The sequence below is a fragment of the Schistocerca gregaria genome, chromosome 6, assembly GCF_023897955.1.
Source record: "Schistocerca gregaria isolate iqSchGreg1 chromosome 6, iqSchGreg1.2, whole genome shotgun sequence".
Lineage (NCBI taxonomy): Eukaryota > Metazoa > Arthropoda > Insecta > Orthoptera > Acrididae > Schistocerca > Schistocerca gregaria.
The window spans coordinates 286,230,457-286,255,816 of record NC_064925.1 but is presented as its reverse complement, the minus strand read 5'-3'; the positions used below and the strand labels follow the sequence as shown (position 1 = coordinate 286,255,816).

The window sequence follows — 25,360 nt, the reverse complement described above, 5'->3', positions numbered from 1 at the left end:
GTATAAAACATGGCTGAAAGCAAGGGGAAACAACAGCTGTAATTTTTCCCAAGAGCATGCAGCTTTACTGTATGATTAAATGATGATGGCGTCCTCTTGGGTAAAATATTCTGGAAGTAAAATAGTCCCCCATTCGGATCTCCGGCGAGGACTACTCAAGAGGATGCCGTTATCAGGAGAAAGAAAACTGGTGTTCTATGGATCAGAGCGTGGAATGTCAGATCCCTTAATCGGGCAGATAGGTTAGAAAATTTAAAAAGGGAAATGGATAGGTTAAAGTTAGATATAGTGGGAATTAGTGAAGTTCGGTGGCAGGAGGAACAAGACTTCTGGCCAGGTGACTACAGGGTTATAAACACAAAATCAAATAGGGGTCATGCAGGAGTAGGTTTAATAATGAATAGGAAAATAGGAATGCGGGTAAGCTACTACAAACAGCATAGTGAACGCATTATTGTGGTGAAGATAGATACGAAGTCCACACCTACTACAGTAGTACAAGTTTATATGCCAACTAGCTCTGCAGATGACGAAGAAACTGAAGAAATGTATGATGAAATAAAAGAAATTATTCAGATAGTGAAGGGAGATGAAAATTTGATAGTCAAGGGTGACTGGAATTCGAGTGTAGGAAAAGGGAGAGAAGGAAACGTATTAGGTGAATATGGATTGGGGCTAAGAAATGAAAGAGGAAGCCGCCTGGTAGAATTTTGCACAGAGCACAACTTAATCATAGCCAACACTTGGTTTCAGAATCATGAAAGGAGGTTATATACATGGAAGAACCCTGGAGGTACTAAAAGGTATCAGATACACTATATAATGGTAAGACAGAGATTTAGGAACCAGGTTTTAAATTGTAAGACATTTCCAGGGGTAGATGTGGACTCTGACCACAATCTATTGGTTATGAACTGTAGATTAAAACTGAAGAAACTGCAAAAAGGTGGGAATTTAAGGACATGGGACCTGGATAAACTGAAAGAACCAGAGGTTGTACAGAGTTTCAGGGAGAGCATAAGGGAACAATTGACAGAAATGGGGGAAAGAGATACAGTAGAAGAAGAATGGGTAGCTTTGAGGGATGAAGTAGTGAAGGTCGCAGAGGATCAAGTAGGTAAAAAGACGAGGGCTATTAGAAACCCTTGGGTAACAGAAGAAATATTGAATTTAATTGATGAAAGGAGAAAATATAAAAATGCAGTAAATGAAGCAGGCAAAAAGGAATACAATCGTCTCAAAAATGATATCGACAGGAAGGGCAAAATGGCTAAGCAGGGATGGCTAGAGAACAAATGTAAGGATGTAGAGGCTTATCTCACTAGAGGTAAGATAGATACTGCCTACAGGAAAGTTAAAGAGACCTTTGGAGAAAAGAGAACCACTTGTATGAATATCAAGAGCTCAGATGGAAACCCAGTTCTAAGCAAAGAAGGGAAAGCAGAAAGGTGGAAGGAGTATATAGAGGGTCTATACAAGGGCGATGTACTTCAGGACAATATTATGGAAATGGAAGAGGATGTAGATGAAGATGAAATGGGAGATACGATACTGCGTGAAGAGTTTGACAGAGCACTGAAAGACCTAAGTCGAAACAAGGCCCCTAGAGTAGACAACACTCCATTGGAACTACTGACGGCCTTGGGAGAGCCAGTCCTGACAAAACTGTACCATCTGGTGAGCAAGATGTATGAAACAGGCAAAATACCCACGGACTTCAAGAAGAATATAATAATTCCAATCTGAAAGAAAGCAGGTGTTGACAGATGTGAAAATTACCGAACAATCACTTTAATAAGTCACAGCTGCAAAATACTAACACGAATTCTTTACAGACGAATGGAAAAACTAGAAGAAGCCAACCTCGGGGGAGATCAGTTTGGATTCCGTAGAAATACTGGAACACTTGAGGCAATACTGACCTTACGACTTATCTTAGAAGAAAGATTAAGGAAAGGCAAACCTACGTTTCTAGCATTTGTAGACTTAGAGAAATCTTTTGACAATGTTGACTGGAATACTCTCTTTCAAATTCTAAACGTGGCAGGGTTAAAATACAGGGAGCGAAAGGCTATTTACAATTTGTACAGAAACCAGATGGCAGTTATAAGAGTCGAGGGACATGAAAGGGAAGCAGTGGTTGGGAAGGGAGTAAGACAGGGTTGTAGCCTCTCCCCATGTTATTCAATCTGTATATTGAGCAAGCAGTAAAGGAAATAAAAGAAAAATTCGGAGTAGGTATTAAAATCCATGGAGAAGAAATAAAAACTTTGAGGTTCGCCGATGACATTGTAATTCTGTCAGAGACAGCGAAGGACTTGGAAGAGCAGTTGAACGGAATGGACAGTGTCTTGAAAGGAGGATATAAGGTGAACATCAACAAAAGCAATACGAGGATAATGGAATGTAGTCAAATTAAGTCAGATGGTGCTGAGGGAATTATATTAGGAAATGAGACACTTAAAACAGTAAATGAGTTTTGCTATTTGGGGAGCAAAATAACTGATGATGGTCGAAGTAGAGAGGATATAAAATGTAGACTGGCAATGGCAAGGAAAGCGTTTCTGAAGAAGCGAAATTTGTTAACATCAAGTGTAGATTTAAGTGTCAGGAAGTCATTTCTGAAAGTATTTGTATGGAGTGTAGCCATGTATGGAAGTGAAACATGGACAATAAATAGTTTGGACAAGAAGAGAATAGAGGCTTTCGAAATGTGGTGCTACAGAAGAATGCTGAAGATTAGATTGGTAGATCACATAACTAAGAGGAAGTATTGAATAGGATTGGGGAGAAGAGAAGTTTGTGGCACAACTTGACCAGAAGAAGGGATCGGTTGGTAGGACATGTTCTGAGGCATCAAGGGATCACTAATTTAGTATTGGAGGGCAGTGTGGAGGGTAAAAATCGTAGAAGGAGACCAAGAGATGAATACACTAAGCAGATTCAGAATGATGTAGGTTGCAGTAGGTACTGGGAGATGAAGAAGCTTGCACAGGATAGAGTAGCATGGAGAGCTGCATCAAACCAGTCTCAGGACTGAAGACAACAACAACAACAACAGGTATAAAACATAGAATTTAGAAAAGAATAATTGTAAAATTTAAAAAGTCACTGTAAGGGGAGATGGGTGGCCAAAAACAATAAAAAATAAAACAAATTTTGTCACTAATGTTGATGGCAATGGATCTTGGTTCAGTTCCTGGTACCACCACATATGTTTTCAAGAAAAGGTAGATCTGGGACAGAGTTTATTCAGCTTTGTGAGGCCAAATGAGAAGCTGTTTGAATATATAAACAGAGGTATCATCAGGATTCATCTATTGGTAATAATGGTTAGAAAGACTAATGATGTGGTGATCACATGTTCACAAACATTGAATACTCCTAATACTGTCTTGGAGGCATCAGTCACTCAGTTTGAACAGGTTAGAGGCCTAATCTGTGGGTGGTGTTTATGTTTAAAAATCAGGAAAGGAGAGGGACTTGAACTCTACTCTGCACAATGTTTTATCACTAAACCACAGATATAGCAACAGAATGGCTCAAACAGAAGAAAACTCTTACAACAGTAACTTCTGTATCCTACAATATTGCCAGTTCTTGTATGTATTTGAATTAGGGTTCCAAAGGACAGCTGAGATTAAAACTTTCTTAAGTGAATGACTCAGTCTTAGTCTCTGTGGCAGGTAGTCAATGACCAGGATTTTTGTCAAGGACTATACTCATCAATAATGGTTTTTCCATAACAACAACATGCTATGTAAAAGGCAGCAGTTGTTTAAAATTGTTTTGTAGAGCATTCTTAACTTTTACAGTAAATGACTTATCACCTAGATAGCACAGCTTGAATGCAGGAAACATTTGCAGGATGTATAGGCAAGAAGTGATCATGGCAGATTTACTGTATTAAATTTACTCATTGCAGCTATCGGGTAAATTCTCTACATCACTTTGAGTTTTGAAAAGTATCCACTATTATCTTCATCAAGAAAACAAACATAGCCTTACAATATGCACAAGATCTTGTTTGGGCAAACATGGATTCTCGCTCAAGCAACTGCATCTGAATTATAAGAGAGGCTGTGGAAATTAAGAGATACACTCTCTGCAAAGTGTAGGAGCAGCACATGATACCAGCAGGTGTATATCTCATGTTACACAGAGTGATGGAAACAAAGATGCTGGGGATAATGTTTCATTGTTGGAACAGAAGTAATCTCTGGGTGCATTGGGCATTATTACATTATTTACATTCTTTGATAATCAGGTGCTTTCCTGTTGAAGACAACAGTGGATGTTGTCAGAAATGTGGATTTCTACTGAAAATTGACATGACAAGTAAACCAAGAACATGTAACACACTTTTGCTATAGGATTACAGAAATCATTTCCATGTGCAGAGTTCCTTAATAACCATGTTATGAATAGCATATAGCTCTGTGTACCTTTCATAGACTTTCTCATTGGTGGAATGTAAGCCATATTCTCACAGAAAAAAATGAATGATAAAAATACAAGGAAAATAATAATTAATAGAAACAATAATAATAAAGTTTGTGAAACAAAGCAGAAAATTGTTTTCATTTAGTTAATATAAAAGTAAAATATTTTAAAATTATACAATACTTAATAAAAATGTCAAAACTTTATTTAAAGGTTCTGTATTTTTATGCGATATGCAGAGGTTTGTCTCTTTGTTCTTGAAGGTGTTCCCACTATTTTCTTTCATACTGTGTCAGTCATATTTCTGATGACCATCCTGTTGTCAAATGCCATAGCATGAAATAAATTCAAAAGTGTGAACAAAGATGTTGTATTATTCTCATTTGCTATTGAAAGGGAAAAAGAAAATAAAAATGAGATTACAGAAAGGAATGGCACAGACAATTTAGTACTGGGTATACCATCAGTATATAATGCATTATATCAAAATACTCACATCACATATATTGCAGCAAAGAAATTATGAGCCAAAAATCAAGACTGGCTGCTGTTCTGTTTCCAGTGACATCATTTTCATTTTGCAAAAGTAAGAAATGCTTTTTGGTTTGTAGGAATAGTTCGGGGCTCTTTAATTTCATCATATTCTAGGAAACGATACACAGGAGTCTGTAATACAAAACAAAAAGTTGAATTTTTATACAGAATGAAAAACCACAAAGTATGGGAGAAATGTTACAAGATGTTTTTGTAAATGATGTTTCAGAAATATATAACATGTGTCATGAATCTGCTGCTGAAATAGATTTTTTGTGAAGAAATTTATTACAAAAATATTGCAGAAAGCATTTCATTATATGAATTAGAAACATTGGACACAAATGAGAATGAGTAGAGAAAACTTGGACTTACACATATGAGTTCCTGAGTTTTCATTCTTGTAGTTCAAGTGGTTCATGGTGTAGGTTCCTGTAGTCATGTCCTAGTTCATGAACCATGGGCAACGTATGAGTGGCCAAGTAAGTGGCCCCGACAGTCGGGATACCAGTTACTTTGGAATAAGGCTGGGCATCTCGGACATATTCTGAGGCATGGTCACCTTTGTGCTCATACAGCAAAGACTACCAAATCCACCAGTTAGTCCCTCAACTGTTAGGGATAAAACCCAATGGGACCCGGGGCAAGTAAGCCTAGCAACCTGCTTCCCTGGTACGATAAATATGATGCTGCCAACAATCAGAGCAAAATGCCTCGGACCTTTGGAGGTGACGGAGTCCCTCCTCTAACTGGCAAACCAGGGACTCCTAAGATACAACTTGGCAAACAAATGGTAATGAGATTGGGAGCTATTAATATCAATGGGGGCGTAAGATGGGGCTGGATGTTTTAGCTCTTAGTGACATGTGTGTAAGGGGTGAGAAAGAAGAGGAAGTGGGAGAATACAAGGTCTACCTGTCAGGAGTCAAAGCAGGAATAGCACAATGGGATGAAGGGCTTTACATCAGGAAAGAAATGGAACCCAGCACAGTTGCAATAAGGTATGTAAATGAATGACTGATGTGGATAGATTTGACAGTGTCTAGCAAGAAAATTAGGATTGTGTCAGTATATTCACATTGTGAAGGGACAGATCAAGATAAGATGGATAGTTTTTATGGGGCACTCAGTGATGTAGTTGTTAGAGTAAAGGACAAGGACAGTGTTCTGCTCATGGGTGATTTTAACGCCAGGATTGGAAATTGAACAGAAAGGTAAATTTGGAGAGGATATGGAGGCCAACAGGAACGGGAAACAACACTTGGATTTCTGTGCCAGTATGGGCTTAGTAATCACAAACTCCTTTTTTAAACATAAGAACATTCACCGGTATACTTGGAAAAGCAGGGGAACCAGATCTGTCATTGACTATATAATAACATATCAGGAATTCAGGAAGGCTGTGAGGGACACACGTGTATTCAGGGGATTCTTTGATGACACTGATCATTATTTAATCTGCAGTGAAATTGGGATTTTGAAGCCGAAAGTGCAGGAGGTCAGGTCCATATGTAGGAGGATAAGAGTGGAGAAACTTCAGGATAAGGAAATCAGGCACAAGTACATAACAGCGATCTCAGAAAAGTACCAGTTAGTTGAATGTAGTCAATTACAGTCATTGGAAAAGGAATGGATAAGGTACAGGGACACAGTACTAGAAGTGGCTAAAGAATGTCTTGGAACAGTAGTGTGTAAAAGTAGGATGAAGCAAACAGCTTGGTGGAATGACACAGTCAAGGCAGCCTGTAAAAGGAAAAAGAAGGCATATCAAAAATGGCTAAATACTAGAACTCAGGTAGACAGAGAAAGTTATGTGGAAGAAAGAAACAAAGCCAAACAGATAATTGCAGCATCCAAGAAGAAATATTGGGAAGACTTTGGAAACAGGTTGGAGACTATGGGTCAAGCTGCTGGAAAACCATTCTGGAGTGTAATTAGCGGTATTCGAAAGGGAGGTAAGAAGGAAATGACAAGTATTTTGGACAGGTCAAGAAAACTGCTGGTGAATCCTGTGGATGCTTTGGGCAGATGGAGGAAATATTTTGAAGAGTTGCTCAATGTAGGTGAAAATATGATCGGTAATGTTTCAGATTTTGAGGTAGAATGGGTTAGTAAGGATGATGGAAATAGCATCACATTTGAGGAAGTGGAGAAAATGGTCAATAGATTGCAGTGCAATAAAGCAGCTGGGGTGGATGAAATTAAGTCGGAACTCATCAAATACAGTGGAATGTCAGGTCTTAAATGGCTACACAGGATAATTGAAATGGCCTAGGAGTCGGGACAGGTTCCTTCAGACATGGAAACAGAAAAGATTGTAACAACTACAGAGGTATCTCTTTAATCTTCATTGTGGATAAAATCTTCACAGGTATTGGTGAAAGGAAAGTGCGAGTATTAGTTGAGGACCAATTGGATGAAAATCAGTGTGGGTTAGGCCCCTTAGAGGTTGTCAGGACCAGATCTTTAGCTTACGGCAAATAATGGAGAAGTGTTATGAGTGTAACATGGAATTGTATCTATGCTTTATAGATCTAGAAAAGGCATATGACCGGGTTCCTAGGAGGAAGTTATTGTCTGTTCTACAAGATTATGGAATAGGAGGAAAACTTTTGCAAGCAATAAAAGGTCTTTACATGGATAGTCAGGCAGCAGTTAGAGTTGACGGTAAATTGAGTTCATGGTTCAGAGTAGTTTTAGGGGTAAGACAAGGCTGCAACCTGTCTCCACTGTTGTTCATATTATTTATGGATCATATGTTGAAAACAATAGACTGGCTGGGTGAGATCAAGATATGTGAACACAAAATAAGCAGTCTTGCATATGCGGATGACTTAGTTGTGATGGCAGATTCGGTTGAAAGTTTGCAAAGTAACATTTCAGAGCTAGAGAACAAGTGTAAGGACTATGGTATGAAGATTAGCATCTTCAAAACTATAGTAATGTCAGTGGGAAAGAAATATAAACGGATTGAGTGACAATTAGGAGGAACAAAGTTAGAACAGGTGGATGGTTCCAAGTACTTATGATGCATATTCTCACAGGATGGCAACATCGTGAAAGAACTGGAGCCGAGGTGTAGCAAAGCTAATGCAGTGAGCACTCAGCTACGACCTACTCTCTTCTGCAAGAAGGAAGTCAGTACCAAGACTAAGTTATCTGTGCACCGTTCAATCTTTTGACCAACTTTGTTGTATGGGAGTGAAAGCTGGGTGGATTCAGGTTACCTTATCAACAAGGTTGAGGTTACGGATATGAAAGTAGCTAGGATAATTGCAGGTACTAGTAGATGGGAAAAATGGCAGGAGGGTGTCCACAATGAGGAAATCAAAGGAAAACTGGGAATGAACTCTTATAGATGTAGCAGTCAGAGCGAACAGGCTTCGATGGTGGGGTAATGTTACATGCATGGGAGAAGCAAGGTTACCCAAGAGACTCATGGGTTCAGCAGTAGAGGGTAGGAGGAATCGGGGCAGACCAAGGAGAAGGTACCTGGAATCGGTTAAGAATGATTTTGAAGTAAAAGGTTTAACATCAGAAGAGGCACCAATGTTAGCACTGAAAATTGGATCATGGAGGAATTTTAAATGGGGCTATGTTCCAGACTGAATGCTGAAAGGCATAATCAGTCTTAAATGATGATGATGATGATGATGATGATGATGATGATGATGATGATGAGTTCAAACTAAGCATTTATTCACCTATATTATTGATTTACCTCTACTGTTTTCAGAGATCACTATCAGTTGTCTACATCCTTAAAAAATTAATAATCTGCACGGTAAAAATGCTAGCATCAGCCAGAATTAAATTTTCAATTCAAGTATTCTGAAAAATTACAGATGTAATGGCTAACAAGCTAATATTCTTCTTTGTTTTTGAATATCAAGGGACTTCCAACAACCTGCCTAATGTTTAACAGCAACTTGTTTAAGACTTTTGCACTAAAGTAAAAAATTCCCTTCTGAGCCTTAAAAAGTCATTTACAGTGTATAAGGACATTGTTTCTGGCTCTAATACCATAGTAAAAAATTTCACAGTAAATCCCAAATCCATTCTTAATATTAGCCATCAATATCATTAAGGTGTTAATATATTTACACATAAGTGTAAGAATTATAAGAGCTCAAGAGCCACTTCTGCAAGATGTTATCCACTTTACAAGTAGCCATACTGTGAATTTCTGTAAATACTTGTTTGACTTTAGCTGCATTTACCAGATGATTATGCCATAGGGCAGTACTGACTGAAAATATTCTAGCATTCTTGTATACAGCTCAACACAACGAGATTAATTTCTATGTCCAACACCAGCAGACATATGTAATGAAGAGTAGCTGAAATGAGGACAGCAAGAAGCTTAATGTCAGGATTGCTTATCACAAAGAAGATACCTAGGAAGGAAAACAACTCATGACAGTGTAGTGCCTCGAGAATTCCAGTGTAAATTCTAGAGACACTCGGCTTTCTACCAATTCGAACACCCAATGCTTTAAGTAAGAGCGTGAGAGATGGGAGAGTGTCTGTCTTGCACCTGTTTTCTGTATGCACAGGGTGGACATGTGTCAGGAGAATGCTACAAGGTGGACAGTTGATTGACGTGGCAAGTGGTAGCTGTGCTCATCACTGAAGTTACATGCCTAGCACTAGGAGTAAGTGCGCCTTACTCCATGACAGTGCTACGTCAGTCATTATTGTGAACAGGTGATGTGTGTAAAAGAAAAGAACAAGACACTTACTTTTACTTACTCCCTTACTGACTCTCTAGGGTTGCAGATGGTGGACTTGTGAGGATCTTGAGAGGTTTTTGGAACTGTATTTATTGTAAAAGTATGTAATAGTTTTCAACAGACTGTGAGTCATTTGGTTTATGAAATGTGATTCATTTATGTGGAAACTGTTATGTGGTGTTCTGTTTGTGCAAGTGAAATGTGGTAGGATTGATTTAAAAGTACCCTGAGTGTACGCAATCATTTTAAGAGTAGAGAAAATTCCTCCAAACAGCACCATATCTTTGGAGAAGAAGTTGGCCAGATTTTCGCAGCTGACTATCCTGAAAATAAGATCAGCAAAGCACCTCCAAGTAAGTTCAATGATGAATGGGACATATGAGTCAAGTTGCTGCAATCTGCTAGAACAGATGGAGCATGGAGGACATAAAGAGCAGACTAGTAGCAGCAAACAGGGTGTTCCTGGTGAAGAAAAGTCTACTAGTATCAAACATAGGCCCTAATTTGAGGAATAAATTTCTTAGAATGTACATTTGCAGCATTTGTTGTGGTCTTCAGTCCAGAGACTGGTTTGATGCAGCTCCCTATGCTACTGTATCCTGTGCAAGCTTCTTCATTTCTGAACAACTACTGCAACCCACATCCTTCTCAATCTGCTTAGTGTATTCATCTCTTGGTTTACCTCTATGATTTTTACCCTTCACAAATCCCTCCAATATGAATTGGTGATCCCTTGGTGCCTCAGAATGTGTTCTGCCAACCAGTACCTTCTTTTATGCAGGGTCTGCCACAATTTCCTCTTCTCCCCAATTCTGTTCAGTACCTCCTCATTAGTTACATGATCTACCCACCTAATCTTTAGCATTCTTCTATAGCACCACATTTGCAAAACTTCTATTCTCTTCTTGTATAAACTATTTATTGTCCATGTTTCAATTCCATACATGGTTACACTCCATACAAATTCTTTCAGCAGAGACTTCATGACACAAATCGATACTCAATGTTAACAAATTTCTCTTCTTCAGAAACGATTTCCTTGCCATAGCCAGTCTACATTTTATATGCTGTCTATGATGGCCAACATCATCAGTTGTTTTGCTCCCCGAATAACAAAATTCATCTACTACTTTAAGTGTCTAATTTCCTAGTCTGATTCCCTCAGCATCACCTGATTTCATTCCACTACATTCCATTATCATCATTTTGTTTTGTTGATGTTCATCTTATATCCTCCTTTCAAGACACTGTCCATTCCATTCAACTGCACTTCCAGGTACTTTGGTGTCTTTTACAGAATTACAGTGTCATCATCAAACCTCAAAGTCTTTATTTCTTCTCCATAGATTTTAATTCCTACTCCAAATTGTTCTTTTCGTTTCTTTACTGCTTGCTCAATATACAAATTGATAAACATTTGGGATAGGCTACAACCCTGTCTCTATCCCGTCTCAACCACTGCATCCCTTTTATGCCCCTTGGCTCTTATGACTGCCATCTGGTTTCTGTACAAATTGTAAACAGCCTTTCACTCCCTGTATTTTACCCCTGCCACCTTCAGCATTTTAGAGAGAGTATTCCAGTGATCATTGTGAAAAGCTTTCTCCAAGTCTACAAATGCTAGAAACATAGGCTGGCCTTTCCTTAATCTATCTTCTAAGGTAAGTCATAGGGTCAGTATGGCCTTGCATGTTCCAACATTTCTACAGAATCTAAACTGATCTTCACCTATTTTGGCTTCGACCAGTTTTTCCATTCACCTATAAAGAACTCGCGTTAGTATTTTGCAGTCAAGACATATTATACCGATAGTTCTGAAATTTTCACACCTGTAGACACCTGCTTTCTTTGAGTAGGGATTATTATATTCTTCTTGAAGTGTGAGGGTATTTCACCTGTCTCATATATCTTTCTGACCAGATGGTAGAGTTTTGTCAGGACTGTCTCTCCCAAGGCTATCAGTAGCTCTAATGGAATGTTGTCTACACCCAGTGCCTTTTTTTGACTTGGGTCTTTTAGTGCTCTGTAAAATTCTTCATGCATTATCATATCTCCCATCTCATCTTCATCTATGGCCTCTTCCATTTCCATAATATTGCCCTCAAGTACATCGCCATTGTATAGACCCTCTGTATACTACTTCCACCTTTCTGCTTTCTCATGTTTGCTTAGGACTGGTTTTCCATCTGAGCTCTTGATATTCACACATGTGGTTCTCTTTTCTCCAAAGGTATCTTTAATTTTCATATAGGCAATTTCCATGTTATCCCTTGTGATATATGGCTCTACCTCCTTACATTTGTTCTCTGGCCATCATTGCTTATCAATTTTGCACTTCCTGTTTATCTCATTTTTGTGACATTTGTATTCTTTTTTTGCCTGCTTCATTTACTGCATTTTTATATTTTCTGCTTTCATCAATTAAATTCAATATCTCTTCTGTTACCTAAGGATTTCCACTAGCCTTAATCTTTTTACCTACTTGATTCTCTGCGACCTTCACTATTTCATCTCTCAAAGCTACGTAGTCTTCTTCTACTGTATTTCTTTCCCCTGTACTTGTCAATGGTTCCCTAACACTCTCTCTGAAACTCTCTACAACTTCTGGTTCTTTCCGTTTACCCAGATCCCATCTCCTTAAATTCCTACATTTTTGCAGTCTCTTCAGTTTTAATCTACAGTTCATAACGAATAAACTGTGGTCAGCATCCACATCTTCTGCTGCAAATGTCTTACAATTTAAAACCTGGTTCCTAAATCTCTGTCTCATCATTATATAATCTAGCTGAAATCTACCAATGTCTCCAGGCCTCTTCCATGTATATAACCTCCTCTCATGATTCTTAAATGAAGTGTTAGCTATGATTAAGTTATGCTCTGCACAAAATTGTACCAGACGGCTTCCTGTTTCAATTATTACCCCCAGTCCATATTCATCTATTACTTTTCATTCTCCTCCTTTCCCTACTATCAAATTCCAGTCACCCATGACTATTAAATTTTTGTCTCCCTTAACTGTCTGAATACTTTCTTTTATTGCATCATACATTTCTTCAATGTCTTCATCATCTGCAGAGCTAGCTGGCACATAAACATATGCTACTGTGGGAGGCATGGGCTTTGTGGCTATCTTGGTTATAACAGTGTGTTCACTATGCTGTTTTTAGTAGGTTATCCATGCTCCTACTTTCTTATTTATTGTTAAACCTACTCCTGAATTCCGCTATTTGATTTTGTATTTATAACTCTGTATTCACCTGATCAGAACTCTTGTTCCTCCGGCCACCAAACTTCACTAATTCATGCTATATCTAACTTTTACCTATCCATTTCTCTTTTTAAATTTTCTAATCTACCTGCCCAATTAAGATATCTGACATTCCATGCAATTAAGATATCTGACAGTCCATGCTCCTATCCATAGAATGCCAGTTTTCTATCTTCCAGTAATGATATCCTCCTGAGTATTCCCCATGCGGAGATCTGAATGTTGACCATTTTACCTATGGAATATTTTACGCAAGAGGATGCCATCATCATTTAAGCAATCAGTAAAGCGGCATGCCCTCGGGAATAATTACAGCTGTAGTTACCCCTTGCTTTCAACCGTTCACAGTACCACCACAGTAAGCCCATTTTGGTTAATGTTACAAGGCCAGATCAGTCAATCATCCAGACTGTTGGCCCTGCAACTACTAAAAAGGCTGCTGCCTCTCTTCGGGGACCATACATTTGTCTGGCCTCTCAACAGATATCCCTCTGTTGTGGTTGCACCTATGATATGGCTATCTGTATCACTGTGGCACACAAACCTGCCCACCAATGGCAAGGTCCATTGTTAATGGAGGGAGGCACAGCAATGCACAGAAGCAAAAATTCTCTTCTTTTCATGTTTTCCCACAGATAAATTTTCACATCACTGTACAGTAGTGAAAACTGATGTGTGGAAAAACCTGAAAAGAAGAGAATTGAGGTGTTTGAGATGTGGTGCTCCAGAAGAATGTTGAAAGTAAGGTGAACTGATAAGGTACAGAATGAGAAGGTTCTCCACAAAGTTAAGGAGGAAATAAATAAATGGAAAACGTTGGCTACAGGAAGGGATAGAATGGTAGAACACCTTTTAAGACATTACAGAATAGCTTTGATGGTATTCGAGAGAGCTGTATGCAATAAAAACTCTAGAGGAAAACAGAGATTGGAATTCATCCAACATATAATGAAGGATGTAGGTTGCAGATGCTACTCTGACATGAAGAGGTGGGCAAAGAAGGAGTATTCATGGCAGGCTTCAACAAACAACTCAGAAGACTGATGGTACACAATAGAAAAGTGACAACCATTGAACTGAACATTATTCCAGACCACCAAAGATGTCAGAATACTACTGTCAGAGTTTTTCCCATTGGGTATGTGACAATAGCACCACCACTGCATGTGACAACAAAAGTTTGAATAGGCCATGAAATGTGCTTAAAGAGCTTAATGTTTATGGTAAATTCTTGCTAAAAGCAGGAACTCTAGGTCCACATTCTAGTCTGACATGGATTTTCAACTGTTGTGACAACTCATTTCATTGCAGGGTCAGTATATTGAAACTGTTTCAATGATACATGTCAGTGAACCTTAAGTAATGCCATTCCCATGAATCTATTCATTACCTATCAATACATTTAATTCATTTTGTATTAACACTGAAGCTGTTTGCTGTGAACAAGATATAAACCTGTCCCACTATGCTCATTCTTGTATCTGTCATGGATGTATTTCACTCTATCCTCTTAATATTCATACACATACATAAAAAATCTGGAAGTAATTCTCAATATTATCGAAGTGAGTATATTAGCATTAGTCACATGAAAATTGAGTTGAAATAAAAAACTAAAGAAAGCTTTCATTTCATTAACTAATAAGGAGGTTTGTAATGAAAGATGTATTTCAGAGTAGAAAATTTATGTAATTTGTCTAAAACATTCAGTATTGTATGGAGAACACCCCCAAAGCTGATGATCAGCTTTGATATGCTGGATAACATATTGCCCATGTTCTTATTAAAAGAGAACTAGCCATGAAAAAGCTAATTGTCCTCATTGCTCAACCATGGCCAAATTAGTGAGCTGACTATAGCACTGTATATTTACAAATAGTTTCTTTTATTTGTCACCAAATGTTTTCATTACATTTTCCATAAAGGTATAATGTTTCATTCATGTGCTGCATGCTTTCTGGATGATGCAGTAAAATTTGATTTCATCGTCATGGATTTATAAGCATTTACTGATTTTAAAGTTTGAGAAGCATTGAGGATTCTGTGGCCAGCATTCAGATATAAATAGTTGGATTAAGAGAAGTGCCAGATTCCATCCATATGCTTTGAGTCATTACATATGTATGTTGTGTTGGGTGACATCCTTGGGGTTCTGTGTGTTTGAATCAGATCATCTTTTTAGATAGTATGTTGTTGTATTTGATGGTGTACACCTGTGGTGGGTGTTCACAAATGAAGATGTTTGTCTTATGTGTGGTCATTTGACTATGTGTAACTGTTCTGTGAAGTTGTTGCTGGAATAGTTTTTGTTTGCTCTATTTCCTTGTAGGTGTTGTGTTTAGGAGTGGCGTTGGGTTGATTCGGGTTGGTTAAAAGGGGGAGGGGGGGTGGCTTGGGAGATCTGTTTGGAAGATTTCATTTCAGTTTCGTGAGTTGTGTGTGTAGGATTGGGAGACTGTTAACCTAGGTGTACTTATCAGTGCCTATCATTTTTTAACTATTTTTATTTGTTTTTAATGCATTATTTATGGTTTGTTTGTTTTAGTGTATAGGTTTCTTTATTTTAACTTGCCAAGTAAACCCGGGGTTGCGGTATTTTCAATTTTTGTGTGGTGTTTTGGTATCACTGACTTTGCTTGAGCTGTATAAATGATGGGAATTTTGTGATACTGCATTTTAGAACTGCATGTGTAGATTTATTGGAATAGAGGGCTTCATTTAAGATATAGGTCAAGTGAAAAGTATACTTCCTGTAGTTTTGGTGTTTGTAAAATTATGACACATATTGAGAATCCCTTATGTTTAATTTTGTGAATAATATTTGTTTTGTAATGACACTGTTTTTGTATTGTTATATACTTAGCTTGTCCCTGCCCTAAACCCCCTACATCCGATATTTTTCCCTATAATTTCATTTTATTGCTGGAGTTAAATAGTCACGTGTTGTTATTACTTTTGTTCGTGTGAATATGTAACAACATTATGGTTGCCACACTGTTTATGCTGGAAGTAGGTTGTGACAAAGCAAGCTGGGATATTTTTCTTCCCTTCTTGTTTTACCATCTGCCTCCTTAAAATTCATTTTTTTCATTTTTGAATTAAGTACCATTAACATATGTGAGTATAATATGCATTTTCAAAAAAAAAAGTTGGACCTCAGTTTTAAATAATATAACACCAGATCTAATTTTTGGCTTAGTTTTATGTACGTAACTGATTTTCTAATTTATTTCAACTATTCCTAGTTAGTATCTTTTGATATAGGGTGAAATCAGTAATTGTTTCGTAACTTAAATTCTGTTGTTGGAATATAAACAAATATAAATTCTGTAATAATTTTAAACATTTGGAAGATGAAATGCTAGTGTTCTTAAAGTATTTATTTGGCTCCAGTCGAAAACATGTTAGCAAAACCAGCCCTTCATTAATTCCAAAGTAATTAACAGCTTTGTCAAAAGCATTGTTTACATAGCCATATATGTTAATTTCATCCTTTAAACAAATAATTCAGCTTAACCCTTGTAGTAGAAGAAACTGTTACAAAGAAGCAATTAATTGATGTATTCATTTAATTTAATGAGTGAAGTTTTAATTGTAATTTCTGTAAATTAATCTTTGAACAATGTGTAGTTTCAGCACCTATTACTGTGATGATATATAAGGACCCGAATTTGGTCATGAAATAGTCCGTCCATTGCCAAGTTTCAGACGAGAAACCTGTTCTGGTTAAAACAACAAGAATTCTTCAACTTAACAGTGAAATAAGTGTTACATAAATAGGACATGTGTTAAAGCAATGACAGTGTCTGTTCCATATGTACTTGATTATTCTGAAAGAACTGTGAACTTTGTGTTTAGGTTTTTCTGCTCACAGATGTTAAATAGTAAACTATTGTGGCAGTATGAGGAGATTTGCCTGCAAACTATTAATGAGGCTTATCAGAAGTTAGAACAACAGTGCACTGGCCATATAACTGTATATTATTAGGGGGTTGCGAAAAGTGAAATTAAAGTACTGTGAAACACAACTGTGCATTTGTCGGCTACATCATTTGCAATAAGGAGTGTGCAAATTACAAACAGCATTTTTCAGTCAGTGTAACAATGCAGTACAACACCAAGGACAGCAAATGAATAAATAAAGCAGGCGAGAACTGCTACAACGTGTGACCACTGCTTTGATGATGTCGTGTCTCAAAGTAAGTGGCTGGAACTCTACACTTTCATAATGTCAAATACAGTAGTTTAAGTTGTGAGACTCAAATGTACAGTGTGCTCCCTGTTTATCATACTCCCACTAAATGAAGCAGTATGTGTAAAACATTTTAGGGAACAGATGGATAAAAAATGAAAATAGTAAAAAAATTTCCATCTAACACAAAGCAAGAACTTGGGAATCCCTAACAATTAAACAGAAAATTAAATAATGCTAGTGCCTTACTAGTCACTCCTACAAGTTATCTAATTATCTAGATTTGTGGGTTGATAACTGCTGCTATCTACATTTCAAGCAGTAATAATGTCTATTGTAAAATTGCATGATAAATAGCAGTGTATTGCAAAAAGGCTCTGTCTGTTTCAGAACTATGTGATAATTTTCTTAAAAAAAATGGTTAATGAATACATGTGTAAAATTAAGTTTCCAGTAGGGCATAAATAGCAGCTACAGAATTTAAACGAAGTAGAGGCAACCCCTTTTTCAAAATAGTAAACTTCCTGCTAATCTAATAGCTAACATGTGAAGGTATAAGTAAAAATAATATTAAGAAGTACTGTATAATGATGCTGGCAGTTTATTGTATATATATTGAACATATCAAGTTTTGAAGAGTTGCCACTGTTTTGTTAAAATATTTCATGTCTTGTTCTATAACCTGTAGGTTGATTGGATCAACAGAACATGATAAAATATACCAGTGAAGTGGAGAAAGGAAACATTTTATGAAGAAGCATTTAAAAAAGTAAATTTTATCATCTTCATCTATGTAAATCTATGTATCTATGTAAATCATAGTATGTTATTGTGAAAATAATATTATCTACTTACCACAGGCAAGGAAACATCAAGAACTGGATGGTGGCTTGGACTCATCACTCTGCTGGGCATTCTAAAATGATCTCCAAGGATTGGTGATTTTACTCTTTTACCATATGTTCCTTTTTCTATGAGGTCTTTTGGCATTTCTCTTAGTGCTTCATTCTCATCTCTTTTCTTATGTGATGCATAGTCAACCCATCCACCTCGGAGTACCTGAGGTAAAAGTGAAACGAATGGTTTTGTGAAAAATGTTTCATACTCATCAGAAGTATGTTCTGAATCAAGAGCACCTGTTTTGCTCTCTGTGATATCCTCTGGGATTATAAATGAAGAAAAAACTCAAAATGAGAGCACTGCTACATATGCCATGTAAAAGTTATGTAGTAGTTCTTCTGAAATTGGTTTTTATCACTTATGCTGTTCAAAAGTAAGCAATGTTGTAAATAAAAACACTAAAACCTTTGCAACATTCAAATTCATCTTCTAACAGATTCTTGAAAATGCAAATTACAACAGTGTGGAATTATAAAAAATGACAACTACATTTAAGAAATATATTCAAAGGCAGCATTTATCACTAGTTTGAACTCGACAAACCCAAGACAAACTGTAACCACTATATAGGAACATGTGTGATCATTAATGATAAATAGGAAACTTTTAAGGTATCAATAAAGGAAGTAGTATAGGTTATAGCAACAAGAGGAGGAGCCACCTCAAGTGTTTGATCAAAGAGAGCATATATATTAATTTAATGTTTACTCAGTTGCAAATTCTTTCCAGTGGCACATTGTCATAGAACATGTCACTACACTCATAGAACCTATAGAAAAAAAATATAACCATAAAATGGCAGAATGTAAGTTACCTACTCATCATCTTCAGGCAAAGCAATTTCACCTGGAGTCAGAAAGTTGTCTAAATATTGCTCCAGAATGACACATTGATTCAGCTGATAACCCAAGACTTCATCACTGAAATTCACTGAGAAAGCCATGTCTTTATTTTACAATATGTATTATTAGGCAATGGAGGTGGAAGTTGTCAGTCATAGTATGAATGAGAATATTAACTGTGCTTTGTTTTGAAGGAATGAAACTTACATACATTTACCAACTGTGTGATACATCACATGATAAAATGCTATCAGTGTTAATATACAATGTATACAATGAGCAAATATATAGTCCTGGTCCTCCCATGAACCATGGACATGGTGGAGTGGGGTGTCTTGCAGGGATATCTATGAAAAGGCCAAAATAACCTATGTGTCCTTAAGAGGGACAACACCTTTTTCAGTAATTTCAGTTTCAATGTTTGGCTGTTCTGGTCTTGTAACTTCAAGTAACACTGTCTTCCTGTACTGGTACAGTGAGTAGGTGAAAGCAAGGGGAAACTACAGCCATTATTTTTCTTTCCAAATGGTATGCAGCTTTACTATATGGCTTAATGGTGATGGCATCCTTTTGGAAAAAATATTCTGGAGGTAAAATAGTTCTCCATCTGGATCTCTGAGTGGTGACTACTCAGGAGGATATTGTCATCAGGACAAATGAAAGTGGCATTCTATGGTTCAGAGTGTGGAATGTTCGATTACTTTATTGGGTTGGGAGGACAGAGAATTTAAAAAGTGAAAGGGATAGGCTGAATCTTCTTGTTAGGTGAGTGGAGGGTTATCAATACAAAGTCAAACAGAGGTAATGCAGATGTAGATCTAATAATAAATAATAAAATGGGAATGCAGCTCAGCTACTATAAACAGTACAGTGAGCACATTATCAACTGCCAAGAGAGGCAACTACACTAGTGCAAGTTTATATGAAAACTAGTACTGCAGATGAACAGATTTGGCAGACACTATTATGACACAAAAACATTATGCAGATGGTTAAAGGGGGGTGATAGGGAATGGAATTTAATATAAGTAAAAGTAATAAGAGGAAAAACAGTAGATGGGAAAGGAATAAAAGGGGAAGATTTTCGGTAGAATTTTGTACAGAGCATAATTTAATCATAACTAACACTTTTTGTTTAAGAATCATGTACGGAGACTGCATATGTGGAAGAGACCTGGGGATACTGAAAGGTTTCAGATTGATTATAAAATTGTAACACAGAGATTTTGAAATGAGAATTAAAATGTAAAAATGGAAGGTCAAATTAGAATATCAAAAATATTCTGAAAAGGAAAGATTGTTACTCACCATAAAGAGTGGCCAGAGGTAGCAGTCATGTGTGTGTAAGGCATGCTTGCTTGTGTGAGTACAGCTAGAGTGGCCACAGGTAGCAGTCATGTGTGTGTGTGTGTGTGTGTGTGTGTGTGTGTGTGTGTGTCTGTGTGTGTGACTGTGTGTGCTTGCTTGTGAGAACATGTGTGCATTTCTCTTTTCTGAAGAAAGCTTTGGCCAAAAGGTATTAAAAAAAACATGGGTTTAGAAAAGTACAATTTACAATAACAGCATTAGCAACTTTTTTCCATGAAATACTGAACAGGCTGGATGAAGGAAACAAAGTTATAGGGACTTTCCCAGATCTGTGTAAAGCATTTGATTCTGTGAATCATGCAGTACTGTTATCCAAGTTAGAAAATTATGGAATAAGAGGAGTAGCTCTAAAATAACTAAGTTCTTATCTCTAGGGTAGAGGACAGTGCACAAAACTAAATTATAAGAATGAAAGTAAGATCCAAACAGTAAAGTCAGCATACATAACTCTCAATTGTGGAGTTCCCTAAGGAAGTATACTTGGACCATTCTTATTTATAGTATATGTTAATGATATAATACAGCCACAAAACTCCAAACGAGTGAACTATGCTGATGATACATCTTTTATTAGCTGGGGCTGTACAGAGTGGACAGCATTCTAAAGCAACAAAGAGAACTTTGAAATGGTCACAGAATATCGAACAGTGAATAAGCTTACACTGGAAAAGGATAAGACTGTAGTAATAAAGTTCTTGCTACATTTTATTCATACTCATACTCAATCACTTCCTGCAGTTGAAGCATCAGACAAACATAAGTTTTTAGGCATACTGATTGATGAACATATCACATGGAAAGAGCATATCGGCCCCACCTGTAAAAAGGTTTCTAGTAATATTTACTTACTAAAACATCTTGCAAATATAATAGCTCCCCATGTCCTTAAACAAGTGTATTATGGGTTAATACACTCACATCTGCAATTTGAGTTCAAGGTCTGGGGTGGTGCACAAAGTGTTTATATGGATTGCATTTTCAGGCTTCAAAAGAGAGCAGTTAGGATAACTGCCAATACAAGCAAACGCCAGTCCTATAGGGACTATTTCAAAAATTATAAATTACTGACTGTGTACTCATTGTATGTATTTAAGACAATAATGTCTGTAAAAGAGAATGAGGAAAGTAGTGTAAAGAACAGTGACATCCGTAATTACAATACTCAAGCCAAAAGTGACTATCATAGGATACCAACTAACAAGACCACAGACCATATGTAACTGGGAGACAATTCTATAATAAGTTTCCAAAAAATATAAAGCAATTCCAAGGCAATCTTTTCAAGGGCAAGTTGAGAAAATTGTTAATAGAAAGACGTTTATACTCATTAAAAGAATTCTGAGCTGCAGTACTGTTAGTTTATTCTTTTGCATATTGCAGTATATTAGTGGTGGTATTGTTATAATTGGTTAATTGATGTACATAATCATTATATGTATAGAGTGATGTATAATTTGCTAATGTGTTTACAACATTATTGCATGGAATGATATACAATGTGCTACTTGATGTGTATATTCATTCTTGGAATGGCATGATATTGATATAATTGTACAAAAAATGATGATGTCCAAGACTGTAAAGTTAACATGAACAAAAAACATTATTATTATTATTATTATTATTATTACTATTGTTAAGTCTTTTCATCACATTTGTCTGAAAGTCACCATGTCATCTTTACAGCAAGTAGCAATCTCTTCTTTTCGCAACATTTTGAATTTAAATGTAAAAAAAATTCCAGGGCAGGTGTGGACTCTGATGATCTGAACCAAAGAAAGTAAAGAAGAGGTAGGAAATTAAGAAGACAGGACCGGAATAAAGTGAAACAACCAGAGGTTGTTGAGAAATTCATAATGAACGATAACCAATGTGGCGCTGAAGCAATGAAAATTAATGTAATAGAAGGGGAAAGAGACTGTTTTAGAGATGATCTAGCAATGGCAGCAGAGGATCACATAGGCAAAAAGAAAAGACCTAGTAGAAATTCTTAGGTAACACAGGAGATTATGGGTTTAATTGTAAAATAGGAAATATACAACATGGACAGGTACCTGCATGCATCCTCCTACCACCATCCTATTATTCAGGTAGTAAAGGGAGATGAAAATTTAATAGTCATTGGGAGAGGAGGAAACATAGTAGGTGAAGATGAATTGGGGCTAAGAAATGAAAGAGGAAGTCGCCTGATAGAATTTTGCACAGAGCATAACTTAATCATAGCTAACACTTGGTTCAAGAATCATAAAAGAAGGTTGTATACATGGAAGAAGCCTGGAGATACTAGAAGGTTTCAGATACATTACGTAATGGTAAGACACAGATTTAGGAACCAGGTTTTAAATTGTAAGACATTTCCAGGGGCTGATGTGGACTCCGATAACAATGTATTGGTTATGAACTGTAGATTAAAACTGAAGAAACTGCAAAAAGGTGGGATTTTAAGAAGATAGGACCTGGATAAACTGAGTAAACCAGAGGTTGTACAGAGTTTCAGGGAGAGCATAAGGGAACAATTGACAGGAATGGGGAAAGAAATAAAGTAGAAGACGAATGGGTAGCTCCGAGGGATGAAGTAGTGAAGGCAGCAGAGGATCAAGAAGGATCAAGTAGAAATTCTTGGGTAACAGAAGAAATATTGAATTTAATTGGTGAAAGGAGAAAATATAAAAATGCAGTTAATGAAGCAGGCAAAAAGAAATAGAAACGTCTCAAAAATGAGATCGACAGAAAGTGCAAAACGGCTAAGCAGGCACGGCTAGAGGACAAATGTAAGGATGAAGAGGATTATCTCACTAGGGGTAAGATAGATACAGCTTACACGAAAATTAAAGAGACCTTTGGAGAAAAGAGAGCCTCTTGTATGAATATCAAGAGCTCAGATGGAAACCCAGTTCTAAGCAAAGAGGGGAAAGCAGAAAGGTGGAAGGAGTATATAGAGGGTCTATACAAGGGCGATGTACTTGAGGACAATATTATGGAAATGGAAGAGGATGCAGATGAAGATAAAATGGGAGATACGATACTGCGTGAAGAGTTTGACAGAGCACTGAAAAACCTGAGTCGAAACATGGCCCCGGGAGTAGACAACATTCCGTTAGAACTACTCATGGCATTGGGAGAGCTAGTCCTGACAAAACTCTACCATCTGGTGAGCAAGATGTAGGAGACAGGCAAAATACCCTCAGACTTCAAGAAGAATATAATAATTCCAACCCCAAAGAAAGCAGGTCTTGACAGATGTGAAAATTACTGAACTATCAGATTAATAAGTAACAGCTGCAAAATACTAACGCAAATTATTTTCAGACAAATGGTAAAACTGGTAGAAGCCAACCTCAGGGAAGATCAGTTTGGATTCTGTAGAAATGCTGAACACGTGAGGCAATATTCACCTTATGACTTATCTTAGAAGAAAGATTAAGGAAAGGCAAATTTATAATTCTTGCATTTGTAGACTTAGAGAAAGCTTTTGACAATGTTGACTGGAATACTCTCTTTCAAATTCTGAATGTGCCTGGGGTAAAATACAGGGAGCAAAAGGCTATTTACAATTTGTACAGAAACCAGATGGCAGCTATAAGAGTTGAGGGGCATGAAAGGGAAGCAGTGGTTGGGAAGGGAGTGAGACAGTGTTGTAGCCTCTACCTGACGTTATTCAATCTGTAAAGGAAACAAAAGAAAAATTTGGAGTAGGTATTAAAATCCATGGAGAAGAATTAAAAGCTTTGAGGTTCACCAATGACATTGTAATTCTGTGAGAGACAACAAAGGACTTGGAAGAGCAGTTGAACAGAATGGATAGTGTCTTGAAAGGAGGATATAAGATGAACATCAACAAAAGCAAAACGAGGATAAAGGAGTTTTGCTATTTGTGGAGCAAAATAACTGATGATGGTCAAAGTAGAGAAGATATGAAATGTAGACTGTCAATGACAAGGAAAGCGTTTCTGAAGAAGAGAAATTTGTTAACATCGAGTATAGATTTAAGGGTCAGGAAGTCGTTTCTGAAAGTATTTGTATGGATTGTAGCCATGTATGGAAGTGAAACATGGACTATAAGTTGTTTAGACAAGAAGAGAATAGATGCTTTCGAAATGTGGTGCTACAGAAGAATGTTGAAGATTAGGTGGGTAGATCACATAACTAATGAGGAGGTATTTAATAGAATTGGGGAGAAGTTTGTGGCTCAAGTTGACTAGAAGAAGGGATTGGTTGGTAGGACATGTTCTGAGGCATCATAGGATCGCCAATTTAGTATTGGAGGGCAGCTTGAAGGGTAAAAATTGTAGAGGGAGACCAAGAGATGAATACACTAAGCAGATTCAGAAGGATGTGGGTTACAGTTGAAGGAGCTTGCACAGGATAGATTAGCATGGAGAGCTGCATCAAACCAGTCTCAGGACTGAAGACCACAACAACAACAACAACATATCCAAGGAATCAGTTTCTCAAAGATTCATTACAATTTGAACACAACTGCATCTTCACTGGTAGGAGGAGTGCTTGAATATATCTTGAAAATAAATTTAAAGACAAATGAAAGGAATTTGGTAAACATGTAATCAATAATTTGATTTATTTGAAATGTCTGATTTGTTTATTAATCTGAGGAAGAGAATGACTGAAGTGTGAAATAGTTAGATCATGTGTGTTGATGGAACTGCAGCAAAAAGGCCCCACAGAAAGCTGCAGCTGGAAGGAACAAAACTACAGATTACATTGAACATTGTAATAGAACAGCAAAACTGAAACACCCGAATCTGTCTGTGTCAGATAAATTTTCATTGGATGATCTATTAATTATGTTACATTGTGTCATACACTGGCAACTGAGTTCCACTGTACAGAACAATTTGTGGTTATTTTGTGTTTTATTAGATTGAGATGTTGTAATACAGAGGACTGATGTATAAATTCATAAATACTGATAAGCAAAAATGATAACATTGATGCTTGTGCATGCATGGAGCTCTGTCATGTGGTATTATTTTCCATTATTGTTCTTCTGTGCTACATCACTTCATCTTTTCTGTTCATCTGTCACAGTTATCTTGTTCTGTCTAGCTGTCTAATTTAT

The 25,360-nt window shown here is 37.0% G+C and overlaps 1 protein-coding gene across 1 annotated transcript in view; it reads right to left on the bottom strand.

The window, feature by feature from the left end:
• Nucleotides 1-4,757: 4,757 nt before the first annotated feature.
• The window catches only part of LOC126278854 (WD repeat-containing protein on Y chromosome), a 395,714-nt gene continuing 375,111 nt past the window's right edge, over nt 4,758-25,360 (bottom strand). Inside the window, exons 16-18 of the mRNA XM_049979130.1 lie at nt 18,026-18,229; nt 4,940-5,109; nt 4,758-4,829 (exon numbers count right to left, since the gene is read on the bottom strand). Coding sequence (XP_049835087.1) covers nt 5,017-5,109; nt 18,026-18,229 — 297 coding nt within the window. The 3' untranslated portion in view covers nt 4,758-4,829; nt 4,940-5,016. The remainder of the gene's footprint in view (nt 4,830-4,939; nt 5,110-18,025; nt 18,230-25,360) is intronic.